The 19,406-nt window shown below is 41.7% G+C and overlaps 1 protein-coding gene across 8 annotated transcripts in view; it reads right to left on the bottom strand.

Moving 5' to 3' along the window:
- OCA2 (OCA2 melanosomal transmembrane protein) overlaps positions 1-19,406 on the bottom strand; it is a 281,194-nt gene that overhangs the window by 45,733 nt on the left and 216,055 nt on the right. For all 8 annotated transcript variants that reach the window (XM_007182886.3, XM_057550707.1, XM_007182888.3 and 5 more), the window contains 2 exons: positions 11,545-11,604; positions 10,800-10,904 (listed from right to left, as the gene is read on the bottom strand). In XM_007182886.3, the coding sequence (XP_007182948.2) occupies positions 10,800-10,904; positions 11,545-11,604 (165 nt within the window). The remainder of the gene's footprint in view (positions 1-10,799; positions 10,905-11,544; positions 11,605-19,406) is intronic.

Here is a 19,406-nt window from a genome sequence, read left to right as displayed (position 1 = left end):
TTCTCCAAAGAAGACATACAGATGGCCAAAAAGCACATGAGAAGAAGCTCAATATTACTTATTATTAGAGAAATGCAAATCAAAACTACAATGAGGTATCACCTCACAGCAGTCAGAATGGCCATCATCAAAATGTCTACAAACAATAAATGCTGGAAAGGGTTTGGGGAAAAGGGAACCCTTTTACACTGTTGTTGGGAATGTAAATTGGTACAATCACTATGGAGAACAGTATGGAGGTTCCTTAAAAAACTAAAAATAGAATTACCATATGATCCACCAATCCCACTTCTGGGCATATACCTGGAGAAAACCATAATTTGAAAAGATATATGCACCCCCAATGTTCTCTGCAGCACTATTTACAATATCCAAGACATGGAAGTAACTCAAATGTCCATTGACAGATGAATGGATAAAGAAGTTGTGGTGTGTGTGTGTGTGTGTGTTTGTGTGTGTGTGTGTGTGTGTGTGTGTGTGTGTGATGGAATATTACTCAGCCATTAAAAAGAATGAAATAATTCCATTTGCAGCAACATGGATGAACCTAGAGATTATCATACTAAGCGAAGTAAAGCAGACAGAGAAAGACAAGTATCATATGACACCACTTAAATGTGGAATCTTAAAAAAATGATATAAATGAGCTTATTTGCTAAACAGAAACAGAGTCACAGACTTCGAAAACAAACTTATGGTTACCACAGAGGAAAGATTGGGAGCAAGGACAAATTATGAGGTTGGGATCAACATATACACAGTACTATATATAAAATAGATAATCAACAAGGACCTACTGTATAACACAGGAACTCTACTCAATACTCAGTAATAACCTATAGGGGAAGAGAATCTGGAAAATAATAGATATATGCTACATACCTGAAACTAACCCAACATTGTAAATCAACTATACTCCAATATAAAAATTTAAAAAAACAAGCAGGAAGAAGCAGTGGTTCTGGGAGTTGGAGAGAGTGCGTTGGGGCACAGGATGCCACCCAGGCAACCCTGCAAGGGCTGGCACAGGACTTCTAGATTGATGGCTATCCTGGGACCATAATGAGTAATACCAGACAGTGAGCCCTAAGAGTAGAGGCTCCTCTGGAAAAGAAAATGTAAAGAGCAGAAGCCAGAAGGGTCTGTTTTGAATTTTTAATTTATTGACAACATTTGGAGTTGAAATTTTTAATAGAAAATGGTGCTATCCACCTTTCATTGAAAAATCAGAGAAGTTCACAGGCTATACCCACTTGCCTGCAGAGAAAAGATGCAGTAGACTTTTACAAGCAAAGACAGATATTAACCTCCCCCTACAGCCACCACACCTGCTCCCCTGCACCCACCACACCTGTCCTCCCTGCACCTGCCATATATATCCTGTCTGCACCCACCACATCTGCCCTCTCTGTACCCACCACACCTGTCCTCCCTGCATGCACCACACCTGTCCTTTCTGCACACACCACCACTGGTGTCATTGTGCACTTGTCTCTGTCTTGCTCTCTTAGTGGTTGCCATTCTGTTGTTGATAGCTGCTGGCTGTCTCCAGGTCAGACATTTAAGTTTGGGCACTCAGTCTATATGTAGAATTGCCCCATCCATTTCTGATAAATGAGTAAGCACTTGGGCCTCTGAGGAATACTCCACTCCTGGTCTGAAACCTTTGTGTAGGATTTAATAAGTGCCTCAGACAGGCACTAGGGACAGCTTTCATCTTCATAGGACATGGGAGTGGAGAGGGTAAGATTGCAGTAATGCATTGGCAGGCTTATTTATAGTGGATCAGTGCACCTCCAATGTACATGTGCAGACAACCACCTGGCATCTTTTCCAAATGCAGGTTCTGGCTTGGCATGTCTGGGTGGCCAAGCCCTCATTTCCATAACCTCCAGGGCTGCTGATGCCCAGACCCCACTTGAGGATGAAGGGCCATGCATTGTCAATACAATGTATTCCTTTCCTTCCTTCTGGAATTCCTGTCATTACCATGCTAGTTTTACTGGTCTCATTGAAATCTTACCTTTTTTCATGTTTCTGTTTCTTTGTACTTTTGCTCTGTACTTTTTAGATACCTCTCTCACTGGCTTCAAACCCACTAACTCAGGCCTAACACTGACTTTTTTCTTCTTCAATTCATTATTCAATATTTTTAGCTTAAAAGTTATGGGTTTTAGTTCCAGAAGCTATTTTTTTTGTTTAGTGCTTAAATCTCTGAGTATTCTTATAATTTATTGTTTGTTGTCCTATGTCTATGGGGCATGCTGTGATCAGTTTTCTCTCAGCTTGTTGGAACCCCATACGTGCCACTTGTTTTTGTGGGGTTCCGTGGAGCTAGGATCCGGAGGTGTAGTGGACAGGCCTTGGGTATGGAAGGTGAACAACTCTCAGCCTGGGCACTGCAGGGCCCCCAAGGCCACCCTCCCCCACCAGAGAGGCTGGGCACAGACCCCAAGTGGGCAAAACTGCAACTAACACAGCTTGCCAAGACCACAATGAACAAGCTGCTGGAGTCCTGCCACTTTATTGTTCTGCAGTCACTTCTCCTTCTCTGATTCTGACCTTCTTAGTTTGCACAATGGTGGAGCTGGAATTCAAGCCCAGACCCACCTCCTCCAGACCTGAGCTGTTAATTCCTACATGCGCTCATGTTATTAAACCTAGTTGCAATTCACTGGACCAGATTCAACCCTCCACATTATTTTGTTCCTGGATATTTTAGGAAAGGATGAGTTAAAGTAGAAATGAGAATACATAAAAGCTAAAGTGAATGTGAAATACTTCTCGCTTTTACTACCCTAAAGGGTGCTTTTGTTTGTCAGGGGTTACAGCAGTCTGCCCCCTGCCCTAACACTTCCTGTGGGGCAGGTGGTGGGGAGGAGACTACAAAGAAACTCAGAGAAAAAGGATGCATGAGAACAAACCAGCCATTAAAAATGACTTCCACATAGAGGCTGAATGATAATACAGATAATGATGAAGAAGTCAGTTAGAGAAAACCCACAAAATTATATGCATAAATTACCATTCGTTGAATTGAACATCCTGGACAGGAATAATAATATTTTAACTTGAAAATTGTCTGAGAATTCTTCCTGTTCAAGCAAATGAGGCTGAAAAGATAGGTTTAAATTGAGAAAGACTGTCAGGGAATTCTCAGTCATTAGCAGTGTTTTTTAGTTTTCCAGTACAGTCTCTAGGGTGGTGTACTGGGAAGCCTAAAATAGCTGCCCAAAAAAACAGATCTGGGGTCACATGTAGCTTCCACAGCTCCCTGTCAGCTGCAGATGGGAGAAGAGGAAAGAAGGAGAGGTGGGCAGACATCAAAGGGATTTCCTTATATGGAAATATTTGTTAAAATATTGGAATATTTCCACACCAATTGATGAAGAGCCACCACCCACCATACCAGTTACTCCCTCTGCCTCTGCTACAAATAAGTGAGGAATTAACACTGGCACATGTGGCAAGAGGGGAGAGGAGGCTTCAAGCTTCCTGCTTCAAAGTCTCTCTCTCTGTTCTGCCTTCCCTGATGGAATATTCATTGATGGAATATAAATATTAAATTGATTTAATAGTGTGTTTAGTAGTGTCACCATTTAAGATAAGCAAAGCTCAAAATGAAGGGGAGGACTCAGGCAGAGGGATTAGGAAAATTTAAAAGAGCAAATCAAATTTCAAAAAAGCCATGGGGTGTTCTCCCATAATCTGCCCATGCTCATGTTGGAATTTTCACTGAAGCCCTGTCCAGATGACTTGGATAGGTAAACTCATCCATTCTAGTTCTTTCCACTCTGGACATTACATGATAAGCAAAAGTTCAAGAAAGTGATCCTGCCAGTTATAAACCAAGTCTCTGGCATTTCCTGAATTATTTGGTGTTCTTCTCTGATCACTGGAAGAGAAATATCATGAACAAATGTGAAGTGCTTCCAACCTGCTATTCTCAGCTCACAGTTGACAATGTGAATACCAGAGGAACACCGACAAACTAAAGGCACGCTCTGGAGAGAAGACACCACCCAAGAAGACACGAACTTTTGTCTCTTTAACTCACTTCCTTAGAATAATGCTCATAATTTTTTAACAAAAAGAACTTTCTGAGTAGGTGCTTCACAACCTTTTCAGGCATAGCCTCAGTCTCCCACTGAGGCATTGGCCAGCACTTCTAGTCATTGGAAATGGTGAGAGCATCTGGCAGTTTTCTAACATTTTTAAATAAGGTTTCAACGCTGTTAAATCTCATGAATTTTTGCCCTGTTGACCTGGAGAATGACACTGGCCAGAGCTGTGTTCTTACAGAAAAATAGGATTGAGCTCAAACACAGGCAGCTCTGCAAGCCTGGCAGCAGGGACCCCAGTCACTGTTCCTGTGTTTTCTCTTCATGTTTGATGGTCACGGGCAGGCAAACCTATCTCTACCCTTGGATTGACCTGACAGCATTCCTACAGGATGTTCTTGGGTCTCCTTGTTTAGTCCCCAGGAAAATAGCAAAACTGAGAATATGGGAATCTCACCAAAGTGAAAATACACACAGCAGACAGACCCTGAGCAGCCCTCCCCAGGAGTGTACAGTGAGGAGCAGGTACTCTAAGGGACATTTGGTTGGAGCTGGCCTCAGAAACAGTCCAAGAAACTAGACCTCATAGAGTAGAAGGGGCATTACCCTTCTAGAAATGCCTGAACTCTGTAGGTCCATGCAAGCCAGGCCAGACCACAAAGATTCTGGAATGCAAAGGATGAGGCCAGAGGTGCAGAGGGACAAAAATGACTGCCGAGATCTCAGACAAGAGCCAGAGTCCCCCTTCCTTCCACACACTCCAAGTTCAGAGGGCTTCTCAGGCATGCAGAGTGAAGATGCTCCTGGTTGGGAGAAGGGCTGTGAAATGTGCAGGAGTTATCCTATCTAGGCAGGAAACCTAAATCACTCCCCCAGGACCCATTCATGTCATTGCATCTGTCAGAGGCCAGAAGCAGGGGAGATGTCTATATGCATATGGATTTTTTATGAGGACAATTGTGGGGCTGAAATTGAGGAAGCCCCATATCCACAGGGCAGGCAGCAAGGAAGGAAAGATTATGAACACCTGCAGCGCACAGGCTGGTGGTCAGGAACGAAGGTCCAAGGGAAACAGAACATCTGAAACCAAGCAGAACCCTGTGGGGCTCCTGGGGACAAAAGCCTTTCTGTGTCCCCTTCCCTGAGTTCCAAAGGGCAAGTTCAAACAGTTGCTAATCAGGGGAGGGAGGGGATGCAGTGATAAGGGAGGAGCAGTCAAGAAATAATAGTGCAGCCTTGGGGCAGGGTCCTGGTTCCCCCTCAAGGGATACACATAGCAATAGCTTTGAGTTCTTCTGCCAAACTAAAACCCCCACCAAATGTAAGATGCTAACTACTTGGTGAAGCACTCTTCCTTCCAGAGAAGGTCACAATTCACCCATCATTACCTGATGCCAGATGATCTCTGGATTGAAGGAATGTGGGCCCTGCACGCACCCTGATCCTTATCAGCAACCCCACCCTGGACTATAAAACTCCTCACAAACCACCCCTCTCCCCAGGTTGGACACACAGTTTTGAGGGCATTAGCCTGCTGTGGCCCCCTTTGCCTGGCAAGGCAATAAAGCTTTTGTTTTCTACTCCACCCAAAACTCTGTCTCTAGATTTAATTTGGTGTTGGAATACGGAGGCCAGATTTGGCTTCACATCTGCCAACTTTGGCAGTGTCTCCAACACTAATGCATTCATAATATCCATCTATTCCCAGGGCCTTCTCAGGGCACACCAGAGATTCCCAGTGCTGATGCATTCGACCAGCATCTGGTGTCTCCAGCCAGCAGTGATAGTAGCTGCCACAGGGAAGAAGAATACAGAGAAGGGACAGCCTCCCACTGGGGGAACATAGAGGGCTCTATGTTGGTGAGACCAGCTCTCAGGACAAGGGAGGAGAGAGTTGAGGGGAATGGCTGTTACCAGCAGCAAAGAATATTGTAGGAAAAGGCACAAGAAAGATGCCCAGTATCATGCTAAGGAAAGTGGCACCAGCCCGACTGGAGAGGAGGGTATGTCTCAGATGGCAGGGAGGCCTGGTAGAGAGATGGTGCAGCAATATTTTCTGTGACTCTCAGAAACACAGCGAGCACTGAGGTGCCCAATTCCCTCAGTGAGAGTAACAGAATGTTGCTGGAGGATGATAAGCCAAGGGTGATGTGAAGGAAGAGTTACTTTGGAAAAATTAATCTATTGTGGTTTATTTACTTCTTTATTCATACAAACACTTGTTAACTATCTTCTTTGTGCCAGGCACAATGCTAGTAAATAAGGGAATGCAGCTGCAGACATGTCTTGACAATCAGTTTAATGACTACCTTAGCGGAGTTATGTGTAAAGTGCTATAGGACCCCAGAGGACAAGCAAGGCCTTGCACGGGAAGTACAGAAAGCATTGCAGAGAAGGCATTTACGTAAGTTTTGAAGCAGGCTCTGAGGAACTCCTATGTTTGAGGAACTCTGTCTCATGAGCTCTGGCTCCCCAAGGCAGAAGCCGGAAACTCACTTTCCCCAACCCCTTTGTAGCTAGAACAGGTATGTGACATGGTCTCCTCCAATCAGACACTTCTAGTTGAGAGTCAGGCTTGGAGAATTTGGAGAAATGTGACAAGGTGTGCTCAAGGCAGAGTGACAGAGGCTCAGGTACTCAGCATCCAGCATTGGGAGAGGGAGCCCAGGCAAAGCAGCAGAAGTTGGGGGCTTCATGGGGCAAACCCCACCCAGGGTGTCCTTCAGAAAATCCATGAACTGTACCCTATTCTTAGATAAACTCCTAATCCTCTTAAACTAACTAAAGTAGGTTCTGTTTGTCGACTGAAAAAAATTACACAACCTAAAAGTTGAGAGTTACATTTTATTTGGTGGATCTTCTTAGGAATTCAAGCCCAGGAGGCAGTATCTCAAGTAACCCTGAGAAAACTGCTCCAAAGAGGCAAGGGGCGGGGTGGGGGTGGGGGAACCAGGATATATAGGAGTTTTACAACAAAGGGCAGGTAGTATAAATGTCTAAAAATTATTGTTAATGAATGAAAACCAAATATCTTAAGTTAAGGAATTTAGCGTTTTTCCATGTATGGGAAGGTGCAAGAGTCTGGGGTCATTGAAATCCTTTCTTTGATATGCACCTCAGGTATTTGGGGCTAGTATCCTGTGTTTTCACATCCTGAGTTCCCTCAGGGCTCACCGTTGTGTAGTCTGATGGCTGCTAGATGGCAGGTATTCTTTGTTTCCTTCCTGAGTACCCTCAGGACTCACTGGCTCACCATTGGAGGTGGCTGCAATTGCTGATGACGGTGACATCCTTTGTTTACTGATATTTGGCAGGCAATATTTTATTTCTCATGTTGATTGCAACTGTTGTTTGAAATGCAGATACAACTATGTGGATTACAAATAGAAAGATCCCCACTAAAAGACTTAGGAATAAAATCAGCACCATCCAAGCCAGTTGGAGGATGAGATTTATCAATCCAAGAGAAATCAGAAAATAACAGGGAGAAAAGAACCAGAAAAGAAAAAGTATAACAAATGCAAAACCTTAATAAAATAGTAGAAATAAACTCAAGTCTCTCAGTCAACACAATAAATTTAAACATGTTAACCGAAAGGGAAAGAGTAAAGGGACAAAGTAGGTAATTAAATAGTTAATCCTACTAGGGGATTGTAAGTAAAGAAAAAGTATGGGAGACTTCTGTAAATTAATGATCACTCAAGAAAGCAGGTTTACTTAACCACAAAACCAAGCTTAGCAACAAAACCACACAACAGAAACATGAGACATGCCCCAAAACAATAAAAACAATGGTGGCATGAGACCCACATCCTGCCCAGTGAGCTTAGTAAGTTAAGAATTCCTAGGACATGCTCCTTTGCACACACTATAAACAAAAATATAAGGAAAAGGTGACATTATACTAGAACCTGAGATGATTTACAATTTTTAACATATGTTACTGCCTTTTAGCTGATTTCCGTTGCACCATGACAGTCCTGGCCTGACCATGTAGGGACAAGAAAACTCCCCTACCCAATCTGGAGGAAAAGCTGATGATGGAAGCTTGATGTCTACTCAAGAATGAGGAAGAAGGTGGTCTTGTCCCCCTTCCCACTTTTCCTTTAATTATAAAACTGTAGCCCACTATGTTCTTGGGTGCAGCACCCTCTTGTAAGCCTCACAAGCATCCTATTCTAATAAATCACTTCTCATCTATCACTTTGTCTCTCACTGAATTCTTTCTGTGCTGAAACATAAAAAACTAGAGCTCCTCAGAGCCTCCTGAAACGCCACTTAGCAGTTTCAAAACTATTCTCTTAACAGAGATATCTGCTTGGAATTTTAAAAATCCATTTGCATGTTGTTTTAAAAAATACAACTAAAAAGGGATTTAAAAAAAAACAAAAAAAAAGTTTGAAAATAAAGAATTGGAAAAAGATAACCAGGCAGAGGTTCAGAGCAGAGATGAAGAGAGACCTTACACAGTGTGAAAGAAACCACCATCCTGAAGAGATACAGATAATGAAACTCTAATGCCTAATCCGACTGCATAGTACTCAGAAAAATGTCTTGAACTGTCAGTTGAAATAGCTAAATCAGTAAAGTGATTTGCTCTATCAGAATTGATTGATTAGAGAAAGGATGAGTGAATCTAAAGAAGCTCTAACAGCACAGTCAATGTGCTTGTACATGTGGGCATGTGCAGAACTCTGCTCTCACATGGGGCAAACTGGCCACATGCTAGGTCAAAGGGCATTTCAGGGGTGTCTAAGTATGAAATCCTACAGACCACATCCCCTGACCGCCCCAAAAATGAGAAAGAATTGGCAAAAAAGACAGCCAAGTGAAAAGGAGGGAGGAAGGGAGCAAGGGACCATGGTGCAGACCTAAGTGCCTGCCCAGCTCTCTGTGCTGCATACTTCCCAGGACCCTGCATCTGGGCAGGGCTATGTGTCCACTTCCCACCCAAGGACTGTGACAGGTCACTTCTGATGCCACTTCCAGACTAAGTTAGAAACCCAAGTGGCCCTCCTCTGATGCAGCCATAGTGGATACCACGTGCTGACATGGTAAATTCAGGTGGCAGAGATCTGTGGGCTGCAGGAAGCTCCATGCCATGCAGCTGCTGCTTTGGTTTCTCAGGAGTTAGTTTCCATACCATGTTGACGCACACAAACTAAGATCCTTCTTTTAATCCTTTCCATAGTGATATATCCCAGATTTATGAAGGTAGTTCCCTCAGGAGAGGTAAGGACAGAATGATATTGGGGTTGAGGGAAGGAACAGAGAATGTTACATTCCTCTATAATATTTTATTTCTTAAAAACAAAACAAACAAGAAAACCTGAGGCAGAGGGAATAAAATTTTCCTCATTTTGGGTGGTAAGTGTACTGATATTTGTTATCCTACCCTCTGTGATTCCTTTAATGTATTTTTTTAAATTTAAATTTTAAGTAACTATTAATATTTGGGGAAGAAAAATATCAAAATAGTCATATTTTTAGAAAGTAGAGGAATCTAAATTTTCAACAATAGGGACCATTTTATTCAGTCCAAGAGAGGGTCTGGGTCCTGAAACCTGGAAGCCCCCGAGAAGGTAGGGTGCATCAGCTGTGAGCATGTAGGGCCTCGAGGAAGCACAGACAAAGGTTTGCTGATGAAACTCTGGGCTGCGGCTACACAGGGTTCAGATGCACGGGGTCTTCTACAGAATCTATTTCAATTAAGAAAGGGATTCACACGCAAGCTGACCTGTCATCTCAGAAGCCCAGGGCCCTGCCGCTTTAGCCTGCCTGAGAGGTGCTGCTGCCCCTCGCCCTCTGCAGGACCACAGTAATGACAGCACCCGCTGAGCAGTACCAGCACATTCAACAACATCCAGATGACTCTTCTAACTCAGGGCTTCATGAAGAAATAATAAGAGCCACAGAATTACTTCAGAATTACCAAACCCAGACCCTGGAAGAACAATAACTAGGTAACTGGAACATCAACGCAGCAGACACTGTGATTCCAGGCAATGCATGGTGACATTGAGTCCTAGTCACCCTAAGGTCCTGTGAGAGAGGAGTGGCCCTCAAGGTCACAAGAACAAGAGATAAGTCTCCTCTATCGAGAATCCAGCCATGAGGAGTGTTCATGCACACTCAGCACACCTGGAACACCAGGTGCTGTGACAGGACCCGAGGTTCCTGTTCCCACCTTTATGCTGTCATACCAGGCATTCACAATTCTGCCCTAAGTTGAGCAATCAGTGATGTCAGAAGACACAGCAGGAACAACTCTGTAAAAGTCCTCTAATATGGACCCCCTAATCTTGACTTGGGTCAAGATCACACAGAGAATTCAAAATCTTATCCAGGCCATAGCACCAGAAGCTACCCCAGCCAGTTAGAATAGCTTCTACATTTGTCGGGAATAAAGGATGAACACCTTCAACCAGCCTCTGTCTTTGGTGTCTTCCAATTTTCTTTGAAAAAAGAAAGAAAGAAAGACTGTTTTTTCCATGAGAGGTGGCAGCTCCCAGTCAGACTGACCCTGAAACACCCAGCCATCCTGGGATTCACTGCCCACAGCAGCTGTAGGCCTCAGCTCCCAGCTGCTGCCTGGGATCCATCACACCTGTTCCCTTAAACTGTGAGTGCAGTAAAGGGACAGGGCTCATTCTCTGCTTCCTCTGGAAGGAAGGGTGAGTCCAGGTTGTGTGCAGGTGAAAGCTGGGCCCTCATCACATGGAGGAGACTGTGACTCACCATGGTAGCAGTGAATGGTATGTTGTCAATCAGGGACGATGCGATGGCTGAGACCCAGACCACCAAGATGATGGCAGCTGCAAGGCGCTGATCTTCTGGGACCATCTGGAAGGAACAGATAAGAGCAGGGCAGTGTACCATAGCTACATAGATCACACGCACTGAGGAGCTGATGCTAGGACCTGTGAGACTCAGAAGGGACCACAGGGCTCTTGGTCCTTCCTCTTCCACACAAGGAGAGCAAGGGAGACCCAGGTGTGCAAACAGGACCAACTGGGCTTTCCCGACTCCTACCAGGAGCCTGGGCCAGGGCCTACAAGTAACTGAGAGGAGTGACTCCCAATCATGCTCAAGCCAGCCAACCCTTGGGGGCCGGGGTGGGGGTGGGTGGGGCAGCAGGTCCAGTGTTCCCATTCCTGGTGGGACACCAGGTGACACACTGGTCACACTGACCTCACTTCCCATGTGGTGACCCTAGGCTGGGACCTCTGTGCATCACTTACTGAGACTGCTGTCTCAATTCTCTCCTTCCCAGAAAGGTTTTAACGAAAGGCTAATAGCAAAATTGTAGGCATCTGTAATTATATATTCTTTGAAAAAAGTCTCTTTTCATCTCTTAGCTACACAGGATAAAATAGGTTCCCTGATATACTTTCTTATATAATTAATGTGCCCTATTCTTGCCAATTAAAAAAAATCAAAGGAATAGTGGCTGGAGCACTTCATATTGCAGTATTTAATGTACCTTTATTAGCAAAGCAGTCTGTTCTCCAACATACTCTATTAAGTGGAGATGTGCCAATGCCTAGAAGAAATAGATGTATGATAAGAATCAATTTAAAACTGAGAATATATCAAATTTTTTAAAACATGTCTTTAAAATGAAAATAAGTCAACATGGCGCTCTCATTTTTTATAAAAATCAAACACACAGTCTATAAATAATTTACTATCTTATATGCACACTGAAGATTCATTGAGAAGAGAGCACAGTAGCAGAGGCAGGAACTTCTCATTAATTTGAGTTAATATCCACGCTAAATTTACATTTGGATGGAAGGCCATTTCTTTATTTTAAGATTGCTGTATAGGAGTACTGTTCACCTGTACATAATGAAATGTCTCTCCATACAGAATGTCTTGCAAGTAAGTTGCATTTCAAATTCCTTTTTAAATTTAAGCATCACAGAGTTTTAGAAGAATATAAAGAAAATGCACGGTTCTCATAACGTTCAAAGAAAGGTCTATTTAACTGAAGCATGTACTATTTTCATAGTACTAGACAGATTCAGAAAATTGTGTCCAGAGAAAGGTAGGAAAGAAGATTAGATGGAGACAAAAGTGCAGGAGCCATTCTGCTCAGTCTGCCCACTTTGTCCCAGCTGAGGAGGAGATCTTCTGCCATCCATGACAGATCCCAGACAGGAAGCACTGAGAGGGAACCAGACATGGGGGTGACATAGCTACCTAGCACCTCTCAAATGTGGCCTTTTCACTGTGATGTCATCATGGTGAATGATTACAAATACTGAAAACATCAGCTTGGCTATGTTTAAAAAAGAAAGTCAAGATATGAGGAAAATACAAATAGCCAATAGATACTCCTTTATAAAATGACAAATGAGATAACTATGTAACACCTAATTCTATCAAATCTAAAGTTGTAAATATATAATATATATTCTACACTTCAGCAAACTAAAGTTTATGTATAGCTGAAGATGCTATATGCATCACTTGTCTCCTCCGTCAATTTATATAGTGAAAAGATGATTGTATAATATGATGTAAATCCCTCACAATATGAAACATTATTATCCTTCTGTTGCAGTGACTAGTTGCAAAAAGCTAGTTCAGCAATGATCTGACGTTGTTTCATTGAAATTAGATAAATACAATAAATCAATGCCACTACTTTCTTCAAAATGATGGATTAGGAGGTCTTAAGGTCCCTTCTGCAGCTAAATAAATAGACCCTGGATAAAACACACTTTTAGGGCATTATTGGATTAGCAAGACAATGTAATGTTTTCCAAGGAATCTCCCTTCCCATGAAAATACTTCTTGCAGCTGGCTGGGAGCTGCAGACTTGAGTGGCAAGGAAGGATGAAATTGCCTTGAGCTTGATGCCAACCAAGTGCTGAAGTGAGAGCACGGAGGTGTGAGCAGCAGCAAGGTTGTAGGCTGAAACAGGGATTCTCACACTGCACTGACAGCCTTGAAACAGGCTGAAAAAAATTATCCCCTGGCATCCAGCAGAGGCAAACAAAAGAAGTTTCTGGAAGAAAGCACTCCAAATGTAGCCTCTCAAGACTCCCACAGATTAAGATCAAGTAACAAAATTATAATCTAGGGTCATCAAGAATACAAGAAGACAAGTAACATGAACAAGAGCAGAAACAACCAGAACAGATTTGGATATACCACCAACATGCAAGAATGAGAATCCACAGGTACTGGATATAGTAGAGGAATTTTGTTTAAAGAAAATAGAGTTGAAGAGTATAATAGTAACAATTAACGTTTGCCCTTGATGAGTTAAGAATATAAGCTGTCATCTCTAGAGTAAACCACTAAAAGAGAATGTAACTGCCAAAAAGTGGGAAATCAAATTTTACATAATCCTTAATCAACTCAGATAAAGGAGAAAAAAAGATTGAAGATAAAAATATACAAGGTTGAGGAGGCCTTCAAGATGGTGGAGAAGTAAGACGTGGAGATCACCTTACTCTCCACAAATACATCTATATGTGGAACAACTCCTACAGAACACCTACTGAACTCTGGCAGAAGAACTCAGACTTCCCAAAAGGCAAGAAACTCCCCATGTACCTGGGTAGAGCAAAAGAAAAAGAAAAAACAGAAACAAAAGAATATGGATGGGACTCAAACCTCTGGGAGGGAGCTTTGAAGGAGGAAAAGTTTCTACACATTATGAAGTCCCTTCACTGGTGGAGACTGGGGGTGGGCAGGGGGGCCGATTCCAAGCCAGGGAGGAGAGCACAGCAACAGGGGTGCAGAGGGCAAAGTGGACAGATTCCTACACAGAGGATTGTTGCTGACCAGCACTCACCAGCCCAAGAGGCTTGTCTGCTCACCCGCCGGCCAGGGCGGGTGGGGGCTGGGAGCTGAGGCTCGGGCTTTGGAGGTCAGATCCCAGGGAGAGGACTGGGGTTGGCTGTGTGAACACATCCTGAAGGGGGCTAGTGTGCCACAGCTAGCCAGGAGGGAGTCCAGGAAAAAATCTGGACCTGCCTAAGAGGCAAGAGACAATTGTTTTGGGGTGCATGAGGAGAGGGGATTCAGAGCACCGCTTATACAACCTCCAGAGACTGGCGCAAGCTATGGCTATCAGCACGGACACCACAGACAGGCTGGAACACTAAGGCTGCTGCTGCAGGCACCAAGAAGCCTGTGTGCAAGCACAGGTCACTATCCACACCTCCTCTCCCAGGAGCCTGTGCAGCCCACCACTGCCAGGGCCCCGTGATCCAGGGACAACTTTCCTAGGAGAACACACAGCAAGCCTCAGGCTGTTGCAACGTCACTCCGGCCTCTACCGCCATGGGCTCGCCATGCATTCCATACCCCTCCCTCCCCCCAAGCCTGAACGAGCAAGAGCTCCCTAATCAGGTGCTACTTTAACCCCTTCTGTCTGGGCAGGGAACAGACGCCCTCAGACGACCTACATGCAAAGGTCAGGCCAAATCCAAAGCTGAACCCCAGGAGCTGTGCGAACAAAGAAGAGAAAGTGAAATTTTTCCCAGTAGCCTCAGGAACAGCAGATTAAATCTCCACAATCAACTCTTTGTACCCTGCATCTCTGGAACACCTGAATAGACAACAAGTCATCCCAAAATTGAGGCAGTGGACTTTGGGAGCAACTGTATACTTGGGGTTTGCTTTCTGCATCAAATTTGTTTCTGGTTTTATGTTTATCTTAGTTTAGTATTTAGAGTTTATTATCATTGGTAGATTTGTTTAATGATTGGGCTGCTCTCTTCCATATATATATATATATATATATATATATATATATATATATATATATACACACACATATATGTATATAATTTTTTTCTCCTTTTTCTTTTTTTGTGAATGTGTATGTGTATGACTCTTTGTGTGATTTTGTCTGTATAGCTTTGCTTTTGCATTTGTCCTAGGGTTCTGTCTGTCTTTTTTTTTTTTTTTTTTTGTATAGTTTTTACTGCTTGTGATCATTGGTGGATTTGTTTTTTGGTTTTGTTGCTCTCTTCTTTCGTTCTTTTTATTACTTTTTAATTTTTAAAATATTTTTAAATTCTTTATTTTAATAACTTCAATTTATTTATTTATTTATTTATTTATTTATTTATTTATTTTTTATTCTCCCTTTTCTTCTGAGCCCGGTGGCTAACAGGGTTTAGGTGCTCCGGACAGGTATCAGACCTGAGCCTCGGAGGTGGGAGAGTCAAGTTCAGGACATTGGTCCACCAGAGACCTCCTGGCCCCATTAAATATCAAATGGCGAAAACTCTACCACAGATCTCCACCTCAATGTTAAGACACAGGTCCACTCAACGACCAGCAAGCTACAGGGCTGGACACCCTATGTCAAACAACTACCAAGACAGGAACACAAACCCACCTATTAGCAGAGAGGCTGCCTAAAATCATAATAAATTCACAGACACCTCAAAAACACCACCAGACACAGTCCTGCCCACCAGAAAGACAAGATCCAGCCTCATCCACCAGAACACAGGAACCAATATCCTCCACCAGGAAGCCTACACAATCCACTGAACCAACCTTATGCACTGGGGGCAGACACAAAAACAATAGGAACTAAGAACCTGCAGGCTGTGAGATTGAGACCCCAAACACAGTAAGTTAAGCAAAATGAGAAGACAGAGAAATAACACAGCAGATGAAGGAGCAAAGTAAAAACCCACCAGTCCAAACAAATGAAGAGATAATAGGCAGTTTACCTGAAAAAAAATTTAGAGTAATGATAGTAAAGATGATCAAAAATATTGGAAATAGAATGGAGAAAATACAAGAAACATTTAACAAGGACCTAGAAGAACTGAAGAGCAAATAAAAAATAGTGAACACCACAAAAAATGAAATTAAAAATTCTCTGGAAGGAATCAATAGCAGAATAACTGAGGCAGAAGAATGGATAAGTGACCTGGAAGATAAAATAGTGGAAATAGATACTGCAGAGCAGAATAAAGAAAAAAGAATGAAAAGAATTGTGGACAGCCTCAGAGACATCTGGGACAACATTAAACACACCAACATACGAATTATAGGGTTCCCAGAAGAAGAGGAAAAAAAGGGACTGAGAAAATATTTGAAGAGATTATAGTGGAAAACGTCCTTAATATGGGAAAGGAAATAGTCAAGCAAGTCCAGGAAGCACACAGAGTCCCATACAGGATAAATCCAAGGAGAAACACGTGAAGACACATAGTAATCAAACTATCAAAAATTAAATACAAAGAAAAAATATTAAAAGCAGCAAGAGAAAAGTAACAAATAACATAAAAGAGAATCCCCATAAGGTTAACAACTGATCTTTCAGCAGAAATTCTGCAAGCCAGAAGGGAATGGCAGGACATATTTAAAGAGATGAAAGGGAAAAACCTACAACCAAGGTTACTCTACCCAGCAAGGATCTCATTCAGATTCAATGGAGAAATTAAAACATTTACAGACAAGCAAAAGCTAAGAGAATTCAGCACCACCAAACCAGCTTTACAACAAATGCTACAGGAACATCTCTAGGCAGGAAACACAAAAGAAGGACAAGACCTACAATAAGAAACCCAAACCAATTAAGAAAAAGGTAATAGGAACATAAATATTGATAATAACCTTAAACGAAAATGGATTAAATGCTCCAACCAAAAGATATAGACTGGCTGAATGGATACAAAAACAGGACCTGTATATATGCTGTCTACAACAGACCCACTTCAGACCTAGGGAAACATACAGACTGAAAGTGAGGGGATGGAAAAATATATTCCGTGCAAATGGAAATCAAAAGAAAGTTGGACTAGCAATTCTCATATCAGACAAAATAGACTTTAAAATAAAGACTAGGACGAGAAAAAGAAGGACACTACATAATGATTGAGGGATCAATCCAAGAAGAAGATATAACAATTGTAAATATTTATGGACCCAACATAGGAGTACTTCAATACATAAGGCAAATGCTAACAGCCATAAAAGGGGACACTGAGAGTGACACAATCATAGTAGGGGACTTTAACAAACCACTTTCACCAGTGGACAGATCACCCAATATGAAAATAAATAAGGAAATGCAAGCTTTAAATTATACATTAAACAAGATGGACTTAATAGATATTTATAGGACATTCCATCCAAAAACAACAGAATACAATTTCTTCTCAAGTGCTCATGGAGCATTCTCCAGGATACATCACATCTTGGGTCATAAATCAAGCCTTGGTATACATACGAAAATTGAAATTGTATCCAGTATCTTTTCCAACCACAACACTATGAGACTAGAAATCAATTACAGGAAAAAAACTGTAAAAAAATACAAACAAATGGAGGTTAAAGAATACACTACTAAATAACCAAGGGATAACTGAAGAAATCAAAGAGGAAATCAGAAAATACCTAGAAACAAATGACTTTGAAAACATGATGACCAAAAACCTATGGGACAAAGCAAAAGCAGTTTTAAGAGGGAAGTTTATAGCAATACAATTCTACCACAAGAAACAAGATACATCTCAAAAAACAACCTAAACTTACACCTAAAGCAATTAGGAAAAGAAGAACAAAAACCCCAAAGTTAGCAGAAGGAAAGAAATCATAAAGATCAGATCAGAAATATATGAAAAAGAAATGAATGAAATGATAGCAAAGGTCAATAAAACTAAAATCTGGTTCTTGAGAAGATAAACAAAATTGATAAACCATTAGCCAGACTCATCAAGAAAAAAAGGGAGAAGACTCAAACCAATAGAATTAGAAATGAAAAAGGAGAAGTAATAACTGACACTGCAGAAATAAAAAGGATCATGAGAGACTACTACAAGACATATATGCTAATAAAATAGACAACCTGGAAGAAATGGACAAGTTCTTAGAAAAGCACAACCTTCCGAGACTGACCCAGGAAGAAACAGAAAATATAAAGACACCAATCCCAAACACGGATATTGAAACAGTGACTAAAAATCTTCCCACAAAGAAAAGCTCAGGACCAGATGGATTCACAGGTGAATTCTATCAAATATTTAGAGAAGAGCTAACACCCATCCTTGTCAAACTCTTCCAAAATATAGCAGAGGGAGGAATACTCCCAAACTCATTCTACTAGACCACCATCACCCTGATACACAAACCAGACAAAGATGTCACAAAAAAAGAAAACTACAGGCCAATACCACTGATGAACATAGCTGCAAAAATCCTCAACAAAATACTAGCAAACAGAAACAAACAGCACATTAAAAGGATCATACACCATGATCAAGGGGGGTTTATCCAAGGAATGCAAGAATTCTTCAATATATGCAAATCAATCAATGTGATACACCATATTAGCAAATTGAAGGAGAAACACCATATGATCATCTCAATAGATGCAGAGAAAGCTTTCGACAAAATTCAACACCCATTTATGATAAAAACCCTCCAGAAAGTAGGCATAGAGGGAACTTACCTCAACATAATAAAGGCCATATATGACACACCCACAGCCAACATCATGCTCAATGGAGAAAAACCGAAACCATTTCCTTTAAGATCAGGAACAAGACAAGGTTGCCAACTCTCAACACTATTATTCAACATAGTTTTGGAAGTGTAAGCCACAGCAATCAGAGAAGAAAAAGAAATAAAAGGAATTCAAATCAGAAAAGAAGAAGTAAAGCTGTCACTGTTTGCAGATGACATGATACTATACATAGAGAATCCTAAAGATGCTACCAGAAAACTACTAGAGCTAATCAATGAATTTGGTAAAGTAGCAGGATACAAAATTAATGCACAGAAATCTCTTGCATTCCTATACACTAATGATGAAAAATCTGAAAGAGAAATTAAGGAAACACTCCCATTTACCATTGCAACAAAAAGAATAAAATACCTAGGAATAAACCTACCTAAGGAGACAAAAGACCTGTATACAGAAAACTATAAGACACTGATGAAAGAAATTAGAGATGATACAAACAGATGGAGAGATATTACATGTTCTTGAATTGGAAGAATCAACATTCTGAAAATGACTATACTACCCAAAGCAATCTACAGATTCAATGCCATCCCTATCAAACTACCAAGGGCATTTTTCACAGAACTAGAACAGAAAATTTCACAATTTGTATGGAAGCACAAAAGACTGCTAATATCCAAAGCAATCTTGAGAAAGAAAAATGGAGCTGGAGGAATCAGGCTCCCAGACTTCAGACTATACTACAAAGCTACAGTAATCAAGACAGTACGGTACTGACACAAAAACAGAAATATAGATCAATGGAACAGGACAGAAAGCCCAGAGATAAACCCACGCACATATGGTCACCTTATTTTTGATAAAGGATGCAGGAATATACAATGGAGAAA

This window comes from Balaenoptera acutorostrata, chromosome 8 (assembly GCF_949987535.1).
Source record: "Balaenoptera acutorostrata chromosome 8, mBalAcu1.1, whole genome shotgun sequence".
In the NCBI taxonomy this organism is placed as follows: Eukaryota; Metazoa; Chordata; class Mammalia; order Artiodactyla; family Balaenopteridae; genus Balaenoptera; species Balaenoptera acutorostrata.
This window is presented reverse-complemented; position numbering and strand designations above follow the sequence as displayed.